Source organism: Diplotaxodon limnothrissa, linkage group LG7 (genome assembly GCF_057381915.1).
Source record: "Diplotaxodon limnothrissa isolate DT_005_m linkage group LG7, D_limnothrissa_male_GT1.1, whole genome shotgun sequence".
NCBI lineage: Eukaryota > Metazoa > Chordata > Actinopteri > Cichliformes > Cichlidae > Diplotaxodon > Diplotaxodon limnothrissa.
The window spans coordinates 23,198,408-23,224,775 of NC_140602.1; the positions used below are offsets into that span (position 1 = coordinate 23,198,408).

A 26,368-nucleotide genomic window follows, 5' to 3' on the forward strand; every position below is an offset into this window, starting at 1 on the left:
TTTGTTATTCTTTACCACTGATTTGATTCATCGTACTGGTATTGCTCAGGCATCTTTCTAAAGGGAGAAGGAATCACAACCCATGTTTAATTACCTTACCCTCCCAGATATTTCTCATCTGGCTAGGGAATGGAGCCGGTAGCCCTCGGGTCTCAGAGGGACGTCTCTTGGCATTTTGGTTGTCTGATTGTGTACCATTAAAATAGCAAATAGCTGGTTTGACTCTCAGTCACACACCTACAAGACAGAGTGCTACTGTGCAGCAGGGACCACAGTCTGTTCCACAAAATTACATTCGGCCTAAAAATAGACCACTGCATCGTACACACACACACACACACACACACACACACACACACACACACACACACACACACGTGTAACAGAGAAAGAAATATCTCTGAAATACACACATAGTATATTTACAGATATGGGACTAGTGTGAGAGGACTGCGTCATCCTCTGTCAACCAATCCTCTCACTAATTACTGAGTGCATTTGTTTTTGTTTTCCAGCTACTGATGCCTCCCAGTGCTGCTACCAGTCCATTCACACGCTTATGCAGCCGTCATGCCAAATCTTTTATTATGCCAGCAGGGGAGGTGACAGGGTGTACATGTCTTACTTTATGTGTATGTGTATATGTGGTGCCGGGGGAACAGGCCTTCTTCTGAGGATTTGAGAGTAGAGGATGGTCTAATGAGATTTCTTGAATATTTGCACAGTGCACAAGTATGTTATCCAGCAGGCCGGCACAAACAAGAATGTAAGAAAGGTTTGTTTAGCCAAAGAAACTCCAGCACCCAGTATTACTGTATTACTTATTATACTTATTATAGGTCAGGGGGCTGAAATGGCACTGAATACTAACAAAATGTTAAATATGTCTAAGAACTGGCCTGTCAGGTAGGGCTGGGCCATATTATACCGTTCACGGTAATACGATAGGAAAATGAAATATCGCGATAGAATGGGAGTAAAACGCGCATGCGCAGTGCCTTTGTTTTCATACGCACATGGCTGATTGTTGAGTGAAACAGATGAAACAGAATTGGTTTGTAAAAACGGTGCAACTTCAGTGATGTGGAACTGGTTTGGTGTTTGTCCGTCAGATACACAACAAAGCACATTTTTTTGCAGAACATGCAAGCGGCCGTTGTTATTGTCATATTTGTCGGACTAAGATGCTCTTAAATCTGGGAGTAATCTGGGTCCTAAACTCCGTATGCTTCAGGTCAAACAACACTGCAGCATCACTGAGAGTTAAAAACTGTCTAAATTCTTTCATCTTTAATAAAACCATCAGCATTGCTGCTTTACCAGGTGTAACTATAAAGTTTAACTTCCAGGCATCCATGAAAAGAAAAGTTATTACATTTAACGGAGTTAGAAGTTAGCAGGAAGCTAGCGGAAGTTAGCTCGCTAGTTTCGCTAGTTACCTAAGCATGATATAAGATAAGATAAGATAAGATAAGATAACCTTTATTAGTCCCACACGTGGGAAATTTGTTTTGTCACAGCAGGAAGTGGACAGTGCAAAAGTTATGAGGCAAAAATTAGAATACAATAAGAATAAATACAGTACACAGCTGTACAGAATAGAATAAAATAAAATACTATATACAGTAGAATAAAATAAAATAAATATACAATAAGATAAAAATAGAATACAAATACAAATACTATATACAACTGAGTAAAAATACAACGATGACAGAAAGGATTATTGCACTTAGTATTATTGCATATGTATGGATGTGTGTGCTTGATCAGTTAAAGTCTTTATTATGGAGTCTGACAGCAGTGGGGAGGAAAGACCTGCGAAATCTCTCCGTCCCACACCGTGGGTGCCGCAGTCTCCCACTGAAGGAGCTGCTCAGTGCTGTCACAGTCTGCTGCATGGGGTGGGAGATGTTGTCCATCAGGGATGACAGCTTAGCCGCCGTTCTCCTGTCACTCACCACCTCCACTGGGTCCAGAGGGCATCCTAGAACAGAGCTGGCATGTTCTGACTGAGAGATTTCTGAAAAAATTCAAACGTACAGCTCTGCTATCACTTCCAACATAAATGAAGACGGGAAACTAAACAGCAGTGACGTTTGTAGGGTTACTGAAGTTGGGCTAGCTGGTATATAATGATGTGCTACGTGATCGCTAGCGACACAGCTATGTTACCATAACATAAACTGAAGCTGGAGGATGAACGCTAACTTTTTTCCACTCAATAAAAGTTAACGTGAGGGTTCCCGATGGTTAGGGACAAATGCAATCGCATGGCAGGATGCTGTAAACGGACCAAACTTCAGTCAGGAGAACAACTGAGATAATCCATCCACAATACAAGGTTAGTCATTAATATACTGCAACAACATGGGAATAGAGCAGCTACCAGAGAATTCAACATTAATGAATCAATGGTACAGAAGTGGAGGAAGCAAGAAGAATGAGTTTAATAAAGTTTGATTTATCTGACTGCTTTGTTTCGCTTAATGTGCCTTATAATCCCGTGCACCTTATGGTCCGAAAAATGCGTACTGCACACTGCAGTTTAATGTTGCAAAGCACCTCTTTTTAACTTCAGTGGATATTATACATGGTTATGCTCAGGATATGTCAGCCCATTTCTACTGGAAATGCCTTTTGGTTAAACTTTCAGCAAGGAATTTGCATTTGCACTGTTACATTTTTATAAAGCTTTAATGTACATAAAAACCAGCTTCTTGTTTAAGTGAAAATAAATGGAAGGTTGTCTTTTTGCGCTAGTAATGTTGTGGAGTTGTATTTTGTCTCGCATCAATTATATTGTCGGTTATATCGTTATCGCAAATTTTCAAATATATATCGTGATAAATATTTTTGGTAATATCGCCCTGCTCTACTGTCAGAGTATTCCTTACATTAAAATTTACCTGCTTTCAAGGCATTTTTCTTGCCGTTATCTGACATAATGATCTTCTGTCTTCTGTCAAAGTCCTTTCCTGTTTTAACAGTGTTCCCCTCACTTTTAAATACTGCACTACCTTCCAGCACCCCAAATCATCATGGGGTGTATCTGGGATGATCAGGAAGAGGAGTACAGAAGTCTGGTGAGGAACTTTGTCGCATGGAGTCACACAAACCACCTGCAACTCAACACCTCAAAGACTAAGGAACTGGTTGTGGACTTCGGGAGGTCCAGAGAAGGTCCACTGCCGGTTCAGATAGAGGGGGAGGAGGTGGAGGTGGTCAACAAGTACAAGTACCTCGGGCTGTGGGTGGACAATAAACTGGACTGGTCATGCAACACAGAGCACCTGTATAAAAAAGCCCAAAGCCGACTGTACTTCCTCAGGAGGCTGAGGTCTTTTAACATCTGCAGGAAGCTCCTGAGGATGTTTTACCAGTCAGTGGTTGCAGGAGTACTTTTCTATGCTGTGGTGTGCTGGGGGAGCAGCACAGCAAAGAGGGACTCATCCAGGCTGGAGAAACTGATCAGGAAGGCTAGCTCTGTGGTCGGCATGAAGCTGGACACTCTGGTGACAGTGGCAGAGAAAAGGACATTAAAGAAACTGCTGGACATTATGAACAATGCTGGGCATCCTCTGCACACGGCCATAAACAATCAGAAGAGTCTGTTCAGTGACAGGTTGCTTCTCCCCAAGACAAGAACTAACAGACTTAAAAACTCCTTTGTCCCACACGCCATCAAACTGTTTAACTCCTCTCTGGAGGGGAGAGGGAGGGGAAACAGGAGGACAAAGGAGGGGGGAACAACTAAGCTGTAGTGCCTCTGCACCTCACTGTACAATACCTTGTGCAATACTTTTTGTAAATAGTCAACAGTGCAATAGACTCAATACTTGAAATGTGCAATTCACTTGTATTTTTATTTTTTATTCCTATTTATTCTATTTATCCCCTTTGTATATTTTATTTATATTTGTCTCTGTATTTATATATGTGTGTGTGTGTGTGTGTGTGTGTGTGTGTGTGTGTGTGTGTATATATATATATATATATATATATAACAATTCTGTAACTGTAACTTCGGTCGTTGCTGTGCTTTTTTTGGAAGTCGAATTTCCCAGAGGAACCCACCCGAGGGATTAATAAAGTTCTATCTTATCTTATCTCTCTTATCTTAAATCTGCAGAATTTAATGTGCTAGTGTCCTGTAATTACTACCTGCACTGCAGCAGCTGAGCCAAAGTTAAAATGTCTTAAGTCAGCACCTCTATTATTATATATCCAAAATATTATTTCAGTTTATTTCATGTATGCTTGATGTTTTCCAGTTAGTAAAACTTTACTAAATATATGTAAATAAAAAAAACAAAAATCAAGAAAAAAACAAAATCACACAGTGGAAACATGGAGGTCACCTGGGTCCAAAAGTTTTGCCCATGGCCACCTAAATCTTATTAATCTGCCCCTGGTTTCACCCAGTGGAAGCTGGTATAAAATCTCCTTGGCTCTGAATGAGAATGACAGTTAATAGTAATATATTTACATAAATTAATTAAAAAGAATTTATGCAATAACCTTGGTTTAAAAAAACTTTAATATTGCACCTTCCAGTATTATAACCCAAAATGCAATATTACAGCTGCATAAGTTAGTTATGATATTCAAGGTCATCTTAACCTCCTAGGACCTGGCGTCCACATATATGGACATCACATTTTGGGTTATTTAGTCCAAAATACTCAATTTTGCTCTACAAGGGCCTGATATCCACTTACGAGGACATTATGCTGCTACTGTTCTATCAAAATGTTAAATGAATATCCTCATATGTGGTTCTGATTTGTCTTAGAAACAAAAATAAGGAAAAAAAAAAAATCTGGTAATTCTTTGTTTTTACATTCATCGGGTCCCAATCAGCCCAAATATCAAAGAGAAATTAAAAATGCATGCCATGGAAGAGTTCAGGTCTTAGGAGGTTAAAGTAAATGAGGATACAGAGGTTTTACCTTGTTTTAAGGAACTTTAATTTACTCTGGTCATTTTGAAAAAGAATCTTTGGATTTTCTTCCTAAGCCTTACAAAGATAATGCACATCAACACAGTCTTTTAATACTCCCAGTGTTCTTGCAGTCATTCCCTCACTTTTTTTGATGGTAGTCAGTCAGATTCAAAGGTCAGACTTTCCTGTGTCTGGCAGTTGAAATATTGACCTGCAGGTTACAAGCCCACATGCCTAACCTTCTGCCTGCCAGTCTAAAGAGGCTTTGTCAATGTCAGACAAATGTCATAGCAAGAGTGACTGTCACAGAGATCTGGTGGAAACATTGTCTGTGCTCATATAATGGCTCTAATTATATCACAACTAGGGCAGAAAAAGAAGGGTAGCCGAAAAGAGAAAATCATAGTGTGGGTGAAAGTTTGTTCAGTGATATAAGTAAGATTGAATGGTCTGATGAGACACAGACAGCCTATTTCCAAATATAACCTACTGTAACACAGTAAACTGTCCTGCTTTTTCTTGCTGCCTTTTTGACCACAGTTGTGTTAAGGAGAAGAAATATGCCAAGGTGCCTTTAGTGCAGTCATATAGGTAATTAACCAAGCTAATTTAGCACAGTAGATGAATGGTACCGATGAGCTGCAGCAGCTAAGATACAGCCACTTAAAATGGCCACCTCATCAGCAACAGGGCCATGATGGATCCCTGGTTGAATCCTGACCGACTGCCGAATGATGGGTGATCGTATTGGTATCCCCCGTCTAGGACGCCTGGATGATGCAAGCATGAGTAGTAACGCCCCTAAGCGGCATTTAGGAAAACCAGTAGTAATGGTAAAGCAGCGTGGAGATGCATTCATTTACAGGCTTGCTACACTATATATATATGAGTTTGCATCAAATAAGGCACCGGTTGTGCACACCAAAAAAGCCAGACAGAAATTGATGCTTGCATTCTTGCTGACTTCAAAGCATAAAAACATGATTTCATTGCACTGCTAATGTTCTTATATAAAATGCAAAATTTAAATTTAAATGCGCCCTAATTGGGGATGTGGCACTTTGTTGTGAATATTTCTGATGATTAATAAGGTCAGTGAAATGCTGCTGTAGGAGTGAACTCCATAGCTCAGGCACTGTGCTTAAAACTATTGGTAATTCTCGCCATTTACGTTTTCCCAATAAATTAATGGCTAATGATCACATTCAAGCTTGCTTACTCAAGTTGTCTGCCGCTAAACTTAGTCTGTGTCCAAAGAGCAGCTTTGAAACGCCTTCATAAAACCAGAGAGCACTTAAAAAAAAAAAAAAACAAGCTAGGTGAAAGTCTGGGCGCTATTATGTAAAATCTAGAGAAATTATGGATCGCGCAAGACTTTTGCACAATATAAGATTTTAACGTAATCTAAAGAATAAATCAAAATATTAAGTTGCAATTTAAAAGAAAAATTGAAGGACATGCTAATGATTAAACAGAGGTCTGAAGAAAAACGACCCAGCAAGCAATAGGCTAAATGAAAAATTAAGTTCTATCAGTCTCAAAAATAACTTCCACATCTGGTTTGGGATCTACGAGGAAGCTTGTGTGCAAAAAAATGATTTCTTTATTTCTTTACGAAAGCTGTCAAAAGAATTTGAAGTTCAATTCATTTTTTTCATAGCGCCAAATCAAAACGGTGCCTTCAATGAGTTTTATATTATAAGGCAAAGACCCTACAATAATACAGAGAAAATCATCTATAGCAGGGGTGCCCAATCCCGGTCCTCGAGAGCTACCGTCCTGCAGCTTTTAGATGCATCCTTGTTCCCACACACCTGAATCAAATGAATGGCTTGTTATCAGGCCTTTGCCAAACATGATGGCATGCTGAAGAGGTAATCAAACCATTTGATTCAGCTGTGTTGGAGTAGGGATGCATCTAAAAGCTGCAGGATAGTAGCTCTCGAGGACTGGGATTGGGCAGCCCTGATCTATAGCTAACTATACAAGTCAAAGTTTTTTTGAAGAAAGCACCATCTCATGGTGACACTGTGCATTTGGGTGAAAGGGGCGTGTTTATAGTGAAAAGTAGATACGTCCCAAGGGAAAGAGGGGGGACACTTAGCGGCTGACATTCAACTGAGGGCTGGCTATCAGTGGCTACCAGATCTCTGACTGAAAGCAGCAATTTTGAGTCCTTTGATGGGAGACTGATGGCGGTCCATAACCATTGTGTCTCTAGGTTTGAGGTCAGCATGCACTATTCCCAGAGAGCTTAGGTGGAACAGTGCATTTGCTAGTTGATGTAAAATTGGCCTCATTTCTCTTATGTAGAGAAGCTGGTTATTTTCCGATCCTTAATGTAGTCAGACAGGCTCTAATCAAGCTGTTCAGAATTTAAGTAGATACGCTTCCCTGTTGTTTATTCCATCATATAATCGAGTCAAAAAATACTTTTGTCTTATTAATGAGAAATAATACATATTCCAAAGAGAAAAAAACACAGGTCTTTCACAATGAACGGCTCATTGGTTTCCATTTCAGAAATTGGAGTGTTTTAAGGTTTAACTGCATACAACATCTGCCAAAAAAAATGCCAACTAAACCCTTTTATGTACGTGTCATATTGAAATAAATTATTTAAGTACAGTCAAAGATCAAAGTAAAAAAAAAAAGTTTGCTCTGTCATCTTGGAGGCTTTCTGAGATTAATAGGAAGCAAGTTTTTCTGCTGCTGAAAACAGATGTTGTTATGTTGCAAACATTGATTAATATTAATAATAATTCAGTATCCAGAATAACAACCCTCAGGTCAGTGGCTCAGAGTTTAATGGCCAGTGAACATTTTTATTGGCTTATGAAAAAAGCTTTTATTCTTATATTTTTAAATGTTAATTTAATTAACACAATATTGTATTTTTTTTCACATTTACTCTGAAAAAATATTACAAAAGCCTTGACATTAATGTGGTCATGGCCTCCTTTAGACTCACCCCTGTTTGCTGCAGTTATCGCTTCCTGTAAAATAGGCTGTCAGCCTTCAGCAAGTGGTTTTACACAGAGAAAAATCTGCAGTAAGGCTCCAGAAGTTGTATTAAAATATACAGATGAACTGTTAACTTAACGCATGTCACATAAAATCTCTCTATATTCTTTCTGTCTTTTACAGGGCTCCCGGTCCAGTGGCAAGGTGCACAGCTTTGGGAAGAGAGAGCAGTCCATCAAGAGGAATCCCAACGTCCCTGTGGTGGTCCGCGGATGGCTGTACAAACAGGTTGGGACACTCGAACGGAAACACCAATTGTAACTTGCATACAGTCACATCAAGACTAATGTTGATAAAGTTTGAACTGGGTTTGCTTGATTTGCTTTTTTTACGCCTGAATAGGACAACTTTGTGATAGTTTAAGATTTAAAAATGAAAATAAATGTGAAAAGTGTACATAATAGTGTAAAAATGTGTTTAGCACATTAGATAATACTTTTGTTCACTTATTTGGCAATTATTATTTTAAAGTAACCAAATACGTTTTATATAAAATGTCTTTCTTTTTTCTTTGAAATCTAAATTCAGCTATAGATATATAGCTTTTAACTTCTACGTCTATAAATATATGAAACATATAGCTTTAAACAGCCTGCAGACATTTAATGAAATACTGTCATGCTGAAAAAAGTTGCAATTAGCCTGATAATAGTAGTTATGGAGCAAATAATTGTCGTATACTTTTAAAGTATTTATGAGACTACTGGTACTGTGCTTTCTTTTAGTCAGCAATCCCTTAATCCAGCATGATTCTCTAACATTTCCTTCAGTAACCCAGTTTGATATTTTTCTTGATTTATTTCCTTTGCTTTGGCAATACTGAACACCTGCTGTTAATCACAGACAGCCTGTTACTAGAGACTACTTGTTTATTTGAAGTTATACTTAAAATATCTGTTGTTGGCATCATCCCACTGGGAGATTCTTGGCCTCCGTACAAGACAAACAGTGAGTGATGTTACTATGAAGCAATATTTTAATGACCACACAAAGAGGCATGCCCACACAGTCACACAGACAGTAGCACACTCGCAACTGTGCACACGATCTATTTACTGCAATTACATTATATTTTAATTAGAAAGAAACCCTTTAAAATGCTCTGGGGTGCATGAATGCACACAATTTGAATCCTATTTTGGTGCACATAAATATAAGCACATTGCTATAAATAATTATACACACTGATGCACAGATGTCCACTATCATGGCCAGACTGACATAATGCAGTTTATGCCTTTCATCCACTCACATGCTTGTATTATATGGTCGTAGCATCATACATCTTCAGCCACTGCTGTATCTGCTCAGCTCTTCAAATTGACCTATTTTCAGCCAAAGGACATAAAAGACAAAATGGGCAGTAAAGCACTCATGGCAGACTCAGTGAGCCAGCGAATGAGGACAAATGATCACTCCCTTCCCCCTCTGTCTTTTCTCTTTTCCTTTGCATGTACCCACCTTACTACTGTCCCTCACTTCCCCTTTCTGCATCCTTATTTCTCAGGCTCTTCCTTCCTTTCTCATTACCTCCTCTCTCTTCTTATTTAAGAGCTCTCTAGTCTTGCTTGTTATCTTCTCCAGTTAGTGGTACTTCTCGTCTTATTATTTATGCATTCTTCACTTAAACTCTTTACCTCTCTTTCTTTTTCAGGACAGCTCTGGGATGCGTCTTTGGAAGAGGAAATGGTTTGTCTTGGCTGATTTCTGTCTGTTTTACTACAAAGGTAAGTCTTTGTGGAATGTTAAGTGAAAGTAGTGTGGGATCTGAATGCCCTGTTGTGCCAATAATATTTGATTTGCCAAGAGAGCTCTATAAACTACAGGTTCGTCTTGCTAGTCAATTTCTTTTTGTTTTATATTTGTTTTTTTAATTATTATTCACATTAATATTAGGGGTGCAACGATACACAAAATTCACGGTTCGGTTCGGTTCGATACTTTGGTGTCACGGTTTGATATTTTTTCGATACAAAAAAATGTTCATGCATTTTTAATTTGTCATTTATTAAAATTATAAATATATATTTTAACTCAAAAGTACAGTTTTTAAATTTAACCCTAACCCTTGTGCGTGTTTTTTATTTTGACAGCGAATGCGCACCTGCGGACCACTTATGTGCAGCCCTGGTTATTTAGCTCGTCATATTGCAGCCACAGAAATTCTTTTGTCCATGAAACCATAAAGCTGCACTTTCTTTTTGCCTTATAGTCTGATTTGTCATAACTTCTCCGTTTTGTGGTAAGCTTTTCTTTGGCTGTCACTTCTTCACCCTGACCTGTCTTATTTGGCTCAGCAGAACTGAAATGCTTTTACACACACTCACATAAGCTCAGCGATTCTCTGCGCGATCAACCTCTCACATGTTTAAGCTTGCTGCGGGAGATTTCACTTGTCATGTTTGCATAGTAAGCTAACGATTAATAAGACGATGTCAGAGGAATTGGTGCACAAATTATCATCACTCACAGGTCAGTGCTGTCGCTCTCTATACACAGTTCGCACGATTGCAAAGTGAAAGCAAAAAAACAAGCGCAAATTCAAACGCGACTTCAATATGTCACATATTGACAGTGGCTCACCGATGCCAATGACATAATTACCCAGCTACATTTCTGAAAGAATGCAAAAGCATTGACATATATTTTTCCTACAATAGCCCGACGGGCAGGGAAGAGAAAGATTTTGGTAGCCCGACTGGAAAGATCGCTAGCTCCGGGACGTCGGGCTAGCGATATTGCAAGCCCTGTATCTGATTGAGGAATCACTCATCTTTGGAAAAGAGAGTTTATTACAGAGAAATGGCTCTTTCCAAAATAAAAGCTATACTATCCGCTTCTTCTGGGCTATATTCTCAGCAGCATAAGGAGAATCATGTGCTAACAGCTGTCTAAATGACTCGGCTAAAGTTAGTAGCATGCTTGCTTGTTTTTGTCTGCTTCCACTTGTCTTTGCACTAGGATGATGTCGGCGTAAATGTGCAGTCATATTCGTTGTGTTCCCACTAGTGCTTTCAGGTTAATCTCGTTGAAATGACCTTAACGCCACAACACGGCAAATCTCCGTTAACGAGCTACCGCCGATCGCTCCGTGCATGGGGCTAGACGGCCAACACGTTAACGAGCTAACTGCGCTAGCACACTAGTTCACACCAATGTAATTGAGCATTGCATGGCACATCCAACATACTGTTTTACTTTAGTCCATGACTTGCTTACCTTCAGGGTCATACGTCACATGAAAACCAAAATAATTCCAAACGCCAGATCTGAATGAGGGTGGGGGAGGTGCCCTGCGCTCTTCCTTCTGACTATGCTGTCTGTGTTGAGCGCTCAGTGGATCTGCGCTCGACAGTGCAGCCTAGGCGGAGTAGTCGAACACAGATTCACTGAGCGCTCAACACAGACAGCATCGTCAGAAGGAAAATTGATAAAATAAATTACAAATGTTGTATTGTTCGATACATATGCGTACCGAACCGAAAGCACTGTATCGAACGGTTCAATATCGATACGAATATCGTTGCACCCCTAATTAATATGTGTTTTGCATAATAATGCCAGAACTGACATTTATGAAGAAAGGAGAAGAGCAAGCCAAAAAATTCCATCCTATCCCAACCCGATGTACTTTGACACTGGGACACAGCCAGCCCAAGCAGGGTGTAAGAAGAAGCAGTTTAAATGAAAAGTTATAATCTGTTAATCCTCAAAAGTTCCTTTTAAGACAAAATAATTGAAACATCATTAAAGGAAATCACACATCATAACTGGCATGCCTCTGCAGCCTTCATGAAGTAGCTTATCTTTGATTCAGTAGCTCGCAGTGTCTCATCCAAACTTTGTAGAACTTGATGCAGACGAGAAAATGGCCATTGCATTAGGCTGTATTATACTCTGCATGTTTCTCTATGGTATTGTTTGAAAAATTAAATGCATAAAATGATACACTTCCGGTGAGGAGAGTTTATTATGAGAGGATGGAAAGATCCACAATCAATGCAAAAGGTTAAAGGACAAAGATCAAAGTAGACTATGACAGTTTTCGGTAAACTGCAGCTGTCAAAGCAGCCAGAAATTCACTTTAGGTGAGCAGTAATCTCTATATCTGTTATGTGGTTCCAACCATTGAACATGTACACACTGCTTACACCGATGCTCTACATCACACACACCATCACAATTGGTCTACCATTCCCTGCTTGTCGCTATCTATCTCTCCACACCATTTTTATCTCCATGGTTATAGCCAAACATTTGGGACACGCTCCTCTGCCTGCTCACCTCAACAGGAGGGTGAAATCAATTCTGTTGTTTTTGTTTTTTCCCTTTTTTCTGTCTTCTCGCTCAGTTCAAAGGTTTCTCCTCCCAACATGAGCACACTTGATCTCTCTCTTCAACACGACTTATCTCCTCCCTTTCCTACCCAAACAGTCAAATACGGCTTTGCTATCTTTGTTTTTTATTAGGACTTTTCTTGTTTTGATGATAAATGTCAGAGCTTTTACAGTAAGTTTTTTTTAATACCAACATTATATTTGCATGAAAATACTGACTCCTTAAAACAACATTACGCAATTAAATGCATATATAAAAATGAATTAGCAGTTGCTGAAAATGATTCTCACATCTTTTCTTTGTCATTTTCTTTCTGGGTTTTGATCCGATGGTTATGGGAAAACAAGAATTTGAAAATGCCAAACTGAGTTCTAGAAATTCAGATTATAATTAGAATAAAATAAAATATTAAAACTTCTCAGTATTTTTAACCCTTACCCATCTATGGAAGCCGACTTTACTTTAATAGACTTGTTGCTGCTTACATGAAAAGAAAAGAAAATAGTGGTATTTGTGGGAACAACCTATGAACAACTCTTACTAGACTGAAATGCACAATTTTATTCAGACCCATCTGAGAGTGCAGAAAATCCAGAATCAGTAAGTCTTATGTTTGCACCTGCATGGCCTTTGTCCTTCTTTAATATTGGAGTAAGCTGATGGCACTTGGGATGAAAGACTGGCTGCAGCAAACTGAATCTAGTGATTGCACATCAGTCTCTGGAGGGCTTTGCTGTCACTAAAAATGTGCTCTCCAATAAAGTTCTCAGATTAGAGATGATTATTTAGTTGGTATTGTGCTTTTGCGTTTCCAGCAGTTTTATTGTGTGAGCTGCGTTTGCATTTTGTAAGTAGTCCTTCATGGGAGCAATCTACACACGCATGGTGCTGAGAGCTTCGAAATTTATGCACACTCACACACAAGATAATATTTGTACGCGCTGTTTTCACAAATGACTGTGACTGTGTGCAGGGATCATTGATGAACGAGGCCCCTTTGTTTCTTCCTCTTTTTTCCCCTCATATGTCTTCTGTGGTCTGTTTTCAGTCAAGTCAGTTTTATTTTTAAAGCCCAATATCGCAACTCAAATTTGACTCAAGGGGCTGTACACTGTATGTCATACCCCGCAAAGTGTGTGAGACAGACGTGGCAGAGCAGATAAAAAAGACCCCACTATCTTGCCCACCATTTAGGGAATGTCCCCTTCAAAGGTCCTTGAATTATTTTTAACCAATTACTCCTTTAGCTACAGCGCCGTCTTATCACCTCTCAGCCAAACCGCCCACATACGCAGGTGCTGCATGCACACGCACACATTTTCATGCTATTGCTAAATTTTACGATGTGGTAATCGTCGCACATGGAGACACTGTCCTTACCATACACATTCTAGCATGCTATTACAATATTCAGTGGAAAACAAATATGTGATGAATTTTTGTTTATAAAACACTGCGAAGTGTTTTTGGAGACTTTTTTTTTCTTTGAAGGGTAAAAGTTGAAGACCGTATTGCATCAGTGATGGTTCTTACAAAGGACAGATCTGTGTGTGTGTGTGCATGTGCATGTGCTGACTGTGATCTCAACGTGTAAACTGGACGGGGCAGAGGCTGAGGACAGGCGGCCGGCTGCCAGCTGGAGCAGAGGAGCTTTAACTCTGTGACACTGGCATGCCAGAGTGGTCATTTACTGTTTGGCATACACTGTGGTATGAGTGATGTCATACGAGTTCGTGTTTGTCAGTGTTGTGATACTGGTGGCTGGCAGTGAGGAAATTAGTGGGCTGATGAGTGATATTTATTCTGTCGCTCCTTCCTGTCCTCTATATCTCTTGCCTGTCTTTTTTCCCCCTCCACCTTACCCCGCTGACCTCCCCTCTCTCGTTCTTCTCTCTCTCTTTCTCGCTCTATCTCCAGACAGCAGAGAGGAGTCAGTCCTGGGCAGTATTCCTCTGCCCAGCTATGTCATTTCACCAGTGGGACTTGAGGATCACATCAACCGCAAGTATACCTTTAAGGTACGCCTCTTTTTGTTATACAGAGTTTTTATCCGATTTTGATTGATGTTTATCTTTTTTCTGTCTTATAGTTGCACTTTTTCTTGGTTCTTGGTTAAAAACAAAACTTGGAATGATTCCCTCTGGGTGTTTCTCATATACTGATGTCCTGTTAGCCAATTAAACCACCAGAACCATCTGAACATTAAAATTTAAGGTGTGTCGGGAAGATAAATTTATTAGACTGTAATATTTTTTCAGCTCTGCCGTGACAGTGTTAAACATGGCCACAAATTGAAAGAGGCATCATGTATAAGGTATTCCAGCTTTAGAAGACATAGATAATGGGTTTTATTCCCACAGGAGCCACTTGAGATAAAACAACCCCTGCTATTTAAAGCACTTTCCAAGAAGTGGTCTATATCATCACCGAGAGCAGTTTGAAATAACAACACAAAAACTGCTTTACTGCAGAAGGCCTGTGTAACACCTGCTGTATGAAAACATACAACATAACTTTATAAACATATTTATTCATATGTTTGTGATCTATGTGTGCAGACACTGTTTTTTTTGTCTGATTGTAAACTTCATAGCAGTAACACGTCTTTGGGTTGAAAACAGAAAGTCAGAGTTTAAATTTGTGTACAGTTAAAATGTTTATTAGATTTTAAATCATGACCTTCTCAAATTGAAATGAAATGAAAATGAAATACAATTCTGTCTCTTTCACAGACTGTTATCTTCCTACAGTAATAACCTGCTAGTGAAGCCACCACTCAGCTTCATTGTGCAGCACTTACCAGCTGTTGTAGTAATGTCTATTACCACTGATTGTCTGTCTTTATTGAGACAGACAAGCATGTCTGGAATGGCATGAAGCTTTTCTGTTCCCCAAGGCACAAGTTTCTGAGTTAAACCCAACATGTGTAAAATTAAGAGGCTGGATTACTGTACAGCACGCACTGTCCTATACTGCAGGAGGGATTTCCGCACATTTGCAAGAAGATACAGTATATGCACAGGGTTTTTATTTGCTTTTTGTGAACATGGTTAATTGAACTTTTGGTTTATTCTGGGAAGGAACATGTTTTCTTGTCTGTTAAAGACACATTCCTGTGACCAGAGATTAGCAAAAGATCCATAAATTGTTCTTTAGTGAGATATATTTTTAGTCTTTATGCATTGAAATATAGTCATTGAGGTGGCTAATGGTCCATTTTATAATTTGTAAACTGGACTGAAGTTAAGCACCTTCTAGTTGAATTGACAGCTGGATTGAATCCTACTGAATGTAATTTACCCCCCCCCCCCCCCCCCCCCAAAAAAAATAAATAAATTAATTAATTAATTAATAAATAATAAATAAAATAAAATAAATCATGCATGATTTAAATTTGGCAGATTTCGTCTTTCCTCTTTGAGTAAATCTGCATCTCTTCCGGTTTGGCTGCAGTATGAAGATGCTCTGAAGGTTTTTTTGTTTTATTTTGGCTTTTTTTACACGATGATCTTGAACTTGTGTGGAGATCAAACATAATTTTCTCTGTCAAATGAATGAAACAGATGCAGCTCAAATGAAGGACCATTGCAGTTGAAAAGAGTTGGAGACCAAACAGGAGGTTTTCTCTGGAAAGCACCACAGTGTCCAAGCCCAGAGGCTGTGTATAAGCGCAGACGTTTTGCTTTCTCGCACATTCAAGAGGTTGCGCACCATGAATTTATCCCCTAGGGTCAGACTGTCAGTGCCGAGCTCTGCAAAGACCGAGGGAGGATGTTTGCTGCTGAAATGATGCCACACACTGTTGTGCGCTGTTTCACAGCAGTGCCTAAAACCATGTGAGTTTTTTGGCTTTTTCAACACAGTCTTTGCTGACCACCTGCATCGTTTGCTAGATTTGGCTCCCTGCACCTGTGCCCTCTTTCTCCAAATAAAGTTGAAGTTAAATTTCATTCTGACAAAGTAGAGGAGCCTACATTGCAGATTTTCAAGCTCAGATGTTCAGAGCAGGACATCCCAGGAACAATCTAAAAATGGCATTTCTGGAAGCAACGTTAGGCGCACATGGAGATGAACTCGGAAACAAGACTGCAAAGTTTGAATCAACATTTTTGTTTTATTTTTTATTTTTTATTTAACGAATAGATTCATAAAACGTATGATTGCATTGCACATGCTAAAGCTCTGACAGACTAGATGAATAAAGATGTTTACGATACTTTATCCCAAAAGTTTACTGTACTGGAATTTACTATAGCACTGCAGCTTAAAAACATTAAAAACAACATAGCCTGATAAAAAATAAATACAATATCACAAAACAAAATAGTCCCAAAATGTAAAAGGTTACACAAAAAGAAATCAATAAAAACAGAAAATGGAAACAAGAGAAGAGTTCAGTAGATCCAAACCTAAATATAATACACTGAGGAAAGATTTTCTGCATTTGTCCTTGTGATAGAAGAGCCCAAACAGATGTAAGACAAAGTGCTCCACTGCCCGTCCAGTAGGCAGTGGGCAGAACAAGTCACCTGTTATTTATCCGAAGGCATTCACTGTAGTCAGTCGTTTTGGAGGAATCCAAACATACCCTGTCTCACCTTAACCAACAGGTGGTGTAGTGGGGGGATAAACCCAGTAAAACCACATTTTACTGTAACTTTTTCTCCATCTTTACAATATTTTCTTGACAAACTGAATCAGTGCATAAGTTAGATGTTAAAAATACATATCAGGAGCCATTTAGTCATTTTGTTTCTCTGCAATTTAAATTTTTTAGACATGCCATAAGGTGTGAAAAAACAGTTTCTCAGGGACACTTGCTAATTGTAATGCACCGTTGCTCATTCTGACGTTATTATCAGAATTTAGGATTCTGTAGAACATATAATTTGCTTCCCCGTGACAGTTATTTCAGCAAACCTAGATTTTAGATGCCAAAGTGAATATTTTTAATAAAACAGGCTCTTGTGTCTGTCTGTTGACATCAGTGATACCGTAACCATTTCACACTTTGCCTCTCAAACAGTGAAAGGTACAGAGTAATAATTATATAGTTAAATAATAATCAATAATAATATATTTAAAACCAAGAAGTCAGTAGTGAGCAAAAACAAAAAGCATATAAAGTACATTGCAGGGTTCTTAATCACCAGAAACGATTAAGATAGGTAGCTAATATGGATTTACATGAAAATGTGTTAAGTTTGTGGTTCGATGCTTTCTCGGGATTATTTTCTGGTTGCCTTGAAATAAAATATTACTTGATACTACTTACTTACAACCTACTGTCTAAAATGAACAAAAATATTGGCTTATATGTCGTCCTTTTAAACACCAAATATCTGTCCTGATATTGGTCTTAAAACTCCCTTATCAGTTTGGCTCACAGATGAAATATTTTTACCGTGATCTGGAAACCCTAAAGGAAGCCGTGAAGTTCTCCTGCTTTTTTATTTATTCATGATGTTTTCAGCAACCTTAAATCGGCTTATAATATTCTAGTGATGATTTCCAATAGTTCCTTGATGCAGTGATGTGGAAGTGCACCCCAGGTACAGTGTGACGTCACTCTGGCGTATATACAGTTATTCACCCTTTTGAAAACATTGAACTATGCACATAACTTGTTCTGGATGCTGATGAGGTTAAACCGAAGCACTGATACTCAACCTGGTAATAAGTTGGTCTTTAGCACCACTGTTAGTATGTGCGGTCATATGCAGAGTGCCCCACTTCATTAAACACTGCATGCATCACAACATCAAAACAACAACTTTAAAGCAAAAAGAAGACCGCTACCTTCCTGTGCTAGATAATGGTGGGTATTTGATTTGGACTACAGTTTTTGAACTACTACGGTGCTGACTACTAAATCAACGTATACCCATTGGGACTGCACAAATTGTGCCTTCGGGTTCCCACGACAAGTTCCCACCCTACTTTACCCTCCTTCCCCTATTCACTGAATGCTCTTCCCTCTCTTGTTCCCATTGGCTGGCTGCCTGACTGGGACTTCCCTCCCGCCCTGAGAGTGTCGCACCATCCAGTGACAGTCCTCCCATAAATAGGTACTCTATGCTCTCATGTTCTCTCACTTTGCCAGATGTAAGCCTTATATATCCATGTTGTCTGCCTTTGGTGTGGCCTTTTGATTCAGACTGGACAGAATATACAGCAACCTTGTATATTCTTTTGATTTCTGATGCATGTCTTGGTAGTAACATCTTCTTTTGGCTGAAGTTGTTGTTGTCTTTTTCATTTTTTTTCCATCAGTGTTCTCTTATTTAAATTCCCCTCTGTTGTTTTTCCTGTTTCACTTTCGCCTACTTCTTATCGCAGTGTGAATCTTTGTATTTGCCTTATCTGGTTTTGAGCTTATCATTCATCTTTGCGCCCTTCTTGCTTTCTGCCCCATCTGTTACATCGACTGTACCAGCATGCAATCTTTTTTGATAGCAAGGAGAAAAGCTTTATTTGGAAGTCATGTCACCTCAAGTTGCTGTTCCAGTGAGAAAGCGCGGAATAAGTCATTTTAAAAAGCTGCAAGAAATCTCTTGCTTTAGATGCAGTTTATGTAACCCCTCAGTCACCTAAACGTTACATTTTTTTCTCTCTTCTCTTTAAAACAGCTGCTGTTTAGGGAATCTTTAAAGTAAAGAATAATGTAATAATTTGGCATGCTGCTTGCAGAAACAGTGACATTTCTGAGCCACCACAAGTTCTTGTTTTTTCATTTGGATTTTTTTTTTTGTGTAGATTCAATTTCTGCTGTAGCAAGTTTTGCAGAATGTGCCTTATCAGGAGCTTTGTGGTGCTCTGGCTGATGCTGAGGCTTATCTTTATGAGCACAATGACTCTCTGAATAGTGCCAGAGAGAGACAAAGAGAGGGTGCATGTGTGCGTGCTTTTGGGGTTTGTTTGTTTTTGTTTTTTTGTGAGGGCTGTCCACAGGAATGGGGCAGGCACTATTGTAAGCTTATGTTAGTGCAAGTGGTAAGTGATATTTTCAAGCTGAAGGAGAGAGAAAACAGGAAGGGATAGGAAATGTTTCAAACTGGAAACTATAATAAAGAGAGGAAAGGAATGGATAAGATATGGAGAGGAAGGAAGTGATAGCAGCTATTGGTGGCTGTGAATTGGAAGCAGAAACAAGTAGTGAGAAAATGGTGCTTTATTTATTTAATTTTTAAAAAAATTAATAAAGCACAATTGAACAACATAGTGAAGGAAACAAATTGCCAGAAACACCCTAAACTGAAACCAACTCTCACACAGACACAAACAACAGAGAGGAAAAAGAGGCTGAGCTGTGTATGAACTCGGTGTGTAGGCGTATCGGTCATGCTCTCAGTGCTGAATGACCCACTCAGCATTCCCGTTAAAGCCAGAGACTCCCAGTGTTAATTTAGACTGCTGGGGATGTGTGTTGCATTGTGTCATTATTTGTCATCAGTACTGATGTATCAATAAATGAGGAAAAATTTGAGGCTGGCGATTTGAGACGGGAGTTCTCTCTCCTTTTAAATGTGTACGGTCAGGTAGAAGTTGTGCGCAGAGGATCCACAAAATTAAACCTTTTTAGTTTCTATCATTTATGTTAGAGTCTGAATTTGCTTTCTCCAACATAGTGCCATACAAATGTGTGCCTAAACCTCTGGTCTGCATCTGTGCTCTCTGCATTCCTGCACGTGGCTAAACATCTGACTAGTAGCACAGCCCCCTCTCTCTCATCAAGCAGCCTGTCCCATTGTAGCTGTAAGAGGCCATCTGTCAGAGTGCTGACGGTGAGTGAACAGGCGTGTTTTGACAGCTGCTTCCTGAGGATGCTGTGTTGCTTTCATCAAGATATTTAGCATGTTCTTTGGACATATCTAGAGTTCACATTTATGATGAATAGTTGTTAAGTAGTTTCCCTGACTGTTTCCTGGCCCCTGAAATGCCTTAACACATCTCCAGTCCTGACAGTGAAAGGCCAGCTGAGCCCTTCACAGTTTACATCTGTGGTTTTCTTCTGGGTAACATCATGGCAAACCTACATATTTTTTTAACCAAACACCGCAGCAAACAAGTGCAAAGGCATCTTTAAAACAAGCAAACCTAATTTGAAATGTTATAAAAAGCTTGATAAAAGCAAAAACATTGCTTGATTAAAATTTGTCTGGGCCACTTCCAGGACTCCTGCTAAGTTTGGATCACTTTGTTAAAGTGTTGTTTAAACCACTTGCAGATACACATTTTCAGTTTCACTTTGGACATGAACCTTATGCAGAGAGAAAACATTGACTTCTGTGTTAAAGGGACTTTTACTTTTATGCCAAGAATATCAAATGTAGTCGGGCCTGAGGCCCTGCTAAGGTAAGATCCAGAGGCCAGGGTAGAAATGTGAACAGAAGCATGCTCTTTTTTTTTTTCTCCCACCTTCCACCACTTCTTTGTTGAGTCGTGTGTAGTTACTGTAATGCCCTGAGGAATATGAAGGTTCATCAAACCAAGTGTCCCGTCATACTGAAAAGGCAAAATCCTTTTGGCTGAACCAATACACTATATAGTTACTCTCCATAGTTGGCACCATGAGCCTCTCCACCCCTTTTGTTGAATAGAGGAAATCTAGCAGCCATTTCGGATTCATGAGTTCAAGTGGTCACAGCCACACTTCCAAGGAGCAATCTAAAAATAGTTGGAGCACTAGAAGCTGTGAAGAGACACACAATGACCTTAAAAGAAAAATATTTTCAATCTGGTGTGCTTTTTATTTTTTAATGAGTAGAGACATGAAAAATTTTGATGGCACATTTTAAATGAATGATGTGACCTGTGGTGAAAGGGTGGCAGGATTCTTTTTGTAGTCTGCATCTTTTAATTGTTTCTTTACATATAGATCAGCTGTACTGAATGCAAATGCTTGGATATAGCACATTTATATTGTTTTATACAGTTTACTGTTTTACACTATGGTCTGAGATGTTTGTACTAGTTACAAGGAGATTACTAAAGATGAGCTAGGGTTTCTTTATTGGTAAATCTGATTATTTTTCCATTCGTTGATATACTATTTGATCTCAGAAATGTCAGTGACATACAAAAACATTACCATTCAAAGAGTAATGGATAATATTATTTTTTATTTTAGCTTTTTGAGACTTTTGAGTCTTGTTATGATAGGACACGATAGCTGTCCTAGATGATCCAGTCTGGGGAAATCATAGTATTTTTTGGACCATAAGGCGCACCATATTATAAGGTGCACTGCTGATGAACGGGTCTGTTTTCATACATAAGGCGCACCAGATTATAAGGCGCATTAAGCGAAACAAAACAGTCAGATAAGTCAAACGTTACTCAACTCATTCTTCTTGCTTCCTCCACTTCCGTACCATTGATTCATTAATGTTGAATTCTCTTGCAGCTGCTCTATTCCAATGTTGTTGCAGTACTTTAATTAATAACCTCGTATCGTGGATGGATTATCTCAGTTGTTCTCCTGACTGAAGTTTGGTCCATTTACAGCATCCTGCCATGCGATTGCATTTGTCCCTAACCATCGGGAACCCTCACGTTAACTTTTATTGAGTGGATAAAAGTTAGCGTTCATCCTCCAGCTTCAGTTTATGTTATGCTAACATAGCTGTGTCGCTAGTGATCACGTATCACATCATTATGTACCAGCTAGCCCAACTTCAATAACCCTACAAACATCACTGCTGTTTAGTTTCCCGTCTTCATTTATGTTGGAAGTGACAGCAGAGCTGTACGTTTTAATCTTTTAAGAAATCTCTCAGTCAGAACCCCTAATTTCCCTCGGGATGAATAAAGTATTCTGATTCTGATTCTGATTCTATATCATGTTTAGGTGGAAACTAGTGCGCTAACTTCCTGCTAACTTCTAACTCGGTTAAATTTAATAAATCCTGTTTTCATGGATACCTGGATGTTAAACTTAATCGTTACACCTGGTAAAGCAGCAACACTGATCATTTTATTAAAGATGAAAGGATTTAGACAGTTTTTAACTCTCAGTGACGCCGCAGTGTTCGTTTGACTTAGGGACCTGAAACAGAATTTGAAACCGGATTACTCCGCGAGGCTCCTGACTACGGTAGCCTTACTGCTCCGACAATCCATCAAGCAGTGCGGCTTCATAGCTTGCCAAAGTCATACTAAAGCATTTTTGACAGACTTTTGAGTGCCGTGTACAACATAAAATCCGTTCCAGGTCAGTAAGCACAACCAGAATTCATACATAAGGTGCACCGAATTATAACGTGCACGGTCGATTTTTAAAGGATTAATTAAAGGATTTTAAGTGCGCCTTATAGTGCGGAAAATAGTACTTTTTTTTTTTAGTCCTTGTCACAATGAGAAAAAGTCACCCACAAAATCATCTATCACATGTTTTACTTAATTGATCATCCCATATGTCAAAGGATAATATGTATTAGCTCAGCAACCATAATCTGTAACCTTCATGATGAGGGCATTATCAGCCTCTCACCTCCATACAGTCCAAATAAGGTTTCCTCAATGCGTAGCCCATCCATACCCCTCCCTTGTTTCCATTTGCCTAAAGCTCATGAAAGTGTTTGCTTAGCTGCCAGGTTATTGATTCCTGTGTGCATCAGGTGTGGAATGCGGTTACCTCCCCGATCTTCAAATATGTAGCAACATCAGGGTCAAGCCCACACTTTAGCATAGTGACTAGAATTATATTCCAAGTTATTTTTGTCGTGCTTCGCTGCAGCCGCCGAAATGAGCTTGTTTAAGCTGGAGTGCAGAGGGGAGGTGAGTTCACATGTTGTGCGTCTGTTTGTGTGCGTCTGTTTGCCAGGGTTTATTTAGAGTTTATATTAACAGGGATATAACAGCAGGACTGACAGTCTGTTTTATTCATGAGCGTGTTAAGTGTGTACATTAAACAGCCAGCGTGGGAGCGATGCTTTGTGTGTTCCCGACTGTCACGCTGTAATACAAGAATGCAAGAATTACATTCATTTTATCACATTATAAACAGAGTAAGAAAATCTCTGAGAAATTCTGTGGATCCCACAGCAACACACCGTACACACTGCTCTATCCTGCCTTCATTATTCAGACAGTGGATTGGGACAGGGAGGACTGGCTAATTACTTTAAATTAAAATGCATCTGTTGTTGAGTGGGTGCTCTCATTTGTCTTCCAGTCCCAACTACTGAAACACTGCAGGAAGGAAAGGGAAAAGTAGGACATTTATAGAGCTGTGCTCAATGGAGTGCAGCTCACTTAAAAGGAGCTCTAATAACCCCACATTTACACAGAGATCTTTATTGAGCATACTAAACACTTAGACTTCTTTAATTAAAAACTGCCTTACTGATACACTGTTCATTGAATTTAAGGCCGGTCTGCTTCTTTGATGCTATATTATCCCATTGCTGACGATTGCTGGCAAATTACAGTATCAGTGACATAATGTTTAGTTATTTAGCAAAAATATCCTGTGAGTGTGTATTATAGATGAATTATCAAACAGTACTTGGCTTAAGCATTTCTAGTCTTTCCTTGGGTTTCATAGTTCAGCAAAACTTTGGGATTTGGCAGGAGAGGCAGAGATGCTAACTTCCATTCTGATGGTATTCTCAGTAGACCTCAGTGCAGTGCAGCCAAGAACATGTTGATTTTTGAGTAAAGAAAAAAAAATCATTTTTACTTTGACTAAAAAAAAAAATCCTCCCTTTTATGCACTTACTGTGGTAGTGCTGGTATTACTGCTGTCTCCTCCTACACAAACAGATAGACCTGCTGAACATAACTATTCTGCATGTGTTTTCTAGGGCGCAGTAAAGGGGAAATGTAGGCGATATCTGCAGACAAATTATTTAGAGATGCATTAAATGATTTTAGGGCTATTTGGGGAAGTGGAGCAAGCTGAGATATCACCAAGTTTGGAGTTACTATAGTGTAGGTTGAGGCACGGAGCAGCACTCATGCTTACAGCTGTGCTTTTAGCTGCTTTTTTTTTTTTAACGAGTCCAATTATTCATTCACCTTTGGTTCTATTTCTGTCCTGTGTAATTTTTGAGAGAAATATCAAACTCTCTAGCTGTTAAATGCTCACCTACATTTGAACAGCTGCAGACTTCACTGTTTGGTCTTTAGACTGAAGCTACATTAATCTAATCTAATAATTAAGTGAATGTGAACTAATATCCTTTTAAATTTTAAAGGTATATAAAGATATATTCATTTTAAATTTGTCAGTGCTAAATATAATAACTCAGTAGACAACTGCTTTTTCTTTGCAGAACACTGTGATTTATGGACCTGTCTTGTCAAGCACCTTATAAAAGCTGTTGTATTTTTACTGTTGTGGAAAAGGAAGTAGGAAGAAAAAAAAGGTTCAAATGGGGACAGGTTCATGAAGAAAATTTGGGGTTAGGGATCTTTGCCCTGACACTAACTTTTTGTTTTTTTTGTGTTCCATCATAGCACAGTATCTTTCCTCTCATTGCTTGAAGGTTGTGCCTTTGTGGGTTGTAACTGGCTGGCGTTATTGTCTCTGTATTTCTGCTGTGTGATTTCCTTCATTCGCTCTTTCTGTACTGGTCAGTGCTTATGTTGCCCTTGATGTTGTTTCTCTTGTTGGACAGCATGATATCCCCCTGTCTCTCGGACTTGAAACCCATCTGGCGCTCTGTCTCTCAAGTAATGTCTGTGCCCCTCTGACCACTACTTGACCCAGCCTCCTTTCTCTTCCTACAGGCTAGCCACACTGGTATGCGCTCGTACATTTACAAGCAGACCTCTGTGATTGGCTCGCAGGCGGAGCACACTGGGATGCGAACCTATTACTTCAGTGCCGACACCCAAGAAGACATGAACACCTGGCTTAGGGCCATGAACCAGGCCACGCTGATGCAGAACCACAGCGATGCAATGATCAGGTCATTATTAACATTATTCATCTCATTTTTTTTCTTTTCCCAGATGAATACAGTCCTATAGTTTAAATAGGAATGTTGTCATTCGCAATTTGAGACATGCTGTTTTTGCACTGTGTTGTCTTTTATCATACTTAAAGATTCACAGAATAATTTAAAAAATGTCCTGCTCCACTCCTGCTTCTCCAAAATATGATGAATTTGTTTGTAATATTAGTATCATTCAAAAAATACATTCTGATTGCTGATGTGGGTGCTTTTTTTTTTTTTTTTTAACAAACAGCAGCTTCCTTCATGAATTATTAATATGTTTACGAGGGGCAGAGATCAAATAAGTCCATCATTCACAAGCAACCTCAGATACCCGCTGCTGGCACCTCTTTATTTTCATTATCTTGTATTTTACTTTGGGGGCAGTCCCACAAGACTACACTAGTTGTTTGTGAATAACAGAAGGGAAACGTAGCTGAAGACAGCTTCCAGATGGGAATTTCTTTAACCTCTTTTTCACCCATTTCCAGTGTTTTTAGAAGCTAAACTAAAAGTACTGTGACTGCATGCTTAAAGTACTTTTTAAAGGCTTTCATCTGCAGTATGCAAAAAAATTATTTTCATTGCAAATGGATGGAATGCACAGCTAGCAACACTATATTTAGCACAGTCCACAGTAATGAGGAGAAACAACTCACTGTAGTGCTACTGTAATTCATTCTGATATGTTTAGATGTGAGCCATTGACGGGGACAGTATCACCTGGGCTTGTCTGAACACCTCTTTAAAACTAAACTAACTATGACTTGGTGTGCCGGAGACTGGCCTATTTCTTCTGGCTGAGTGCTTTGTTTACATGGGATTTCATTAATGTGGTTGAAATAGAGATATGGTTACCAGGCTTTGAGTGTCATCTGTTTGCTTTGTGACTTCTTTGGTCTTTGCCTGCTCATAAAGCTAAGGATTCTGAGGAAAAGTTTCCCTTTCATGTGGTAGTCACCATCTAGTACAAATTGAGTTCACTACAACAGAAAAGAAGATTAAAATGCTAGAACTCTGGCTTATAACGTGTACGGGGTATCCGTGAAATGAAACGAAACAGACTTGGTTGTTATTGAGGAGGAGCCACTGCAGTCCTTCGAAAAGCCTGAGGAAC

At 39.2% G+C, this 26,368-nt stretch overlaps 2 protein-coding genes across 2 annotated transcripts in view; both read left to right on the forward strand.

The window, feature by feature from the left end:
- Positions 1-1,557, forward strand: part of LOC146628286 (uncharacterized) — a 124,616-nt gene extending 123,059 nt beyond the window's left edge. The window contains exon 4 of the transcript XR_014906406.1: positions 1,466-1,557. The gene's annotated coding sequence lies outside the window, so the exon portion shown is untranslated. The remainder of the gene's footprint in view (positions 1-1,465) is intronic.
- LOC146628287 (pleckstrin homology domain-containing family A member 7-like) overlaps positions 1-26,368 on the forward strand; it is a 144,997-nt gene that overhangs the window by 96,395 nt on the left and 22,234 nt on the right. Inside the window, exons 6-9 of the mRNA XM_085359451.1 lie at positions 8,093-8,197; positions 9,624-9,696; positions 14,225-14,325; positions 25,043-25,224. Of these exons, the coding sequence (XP_085215577.1) occupies positions 8,093-8,197; positions 9,624-9,696; positions 14,225-14,325; positions 25,043-25,224 (461 nt within the window). The remainder of the gene's footprint in view (positions 1-8,092; positions 8,198-9,623; positions 9,697-14,224; positions 14,326-25,042; positions 25,225-26,368) is intronic.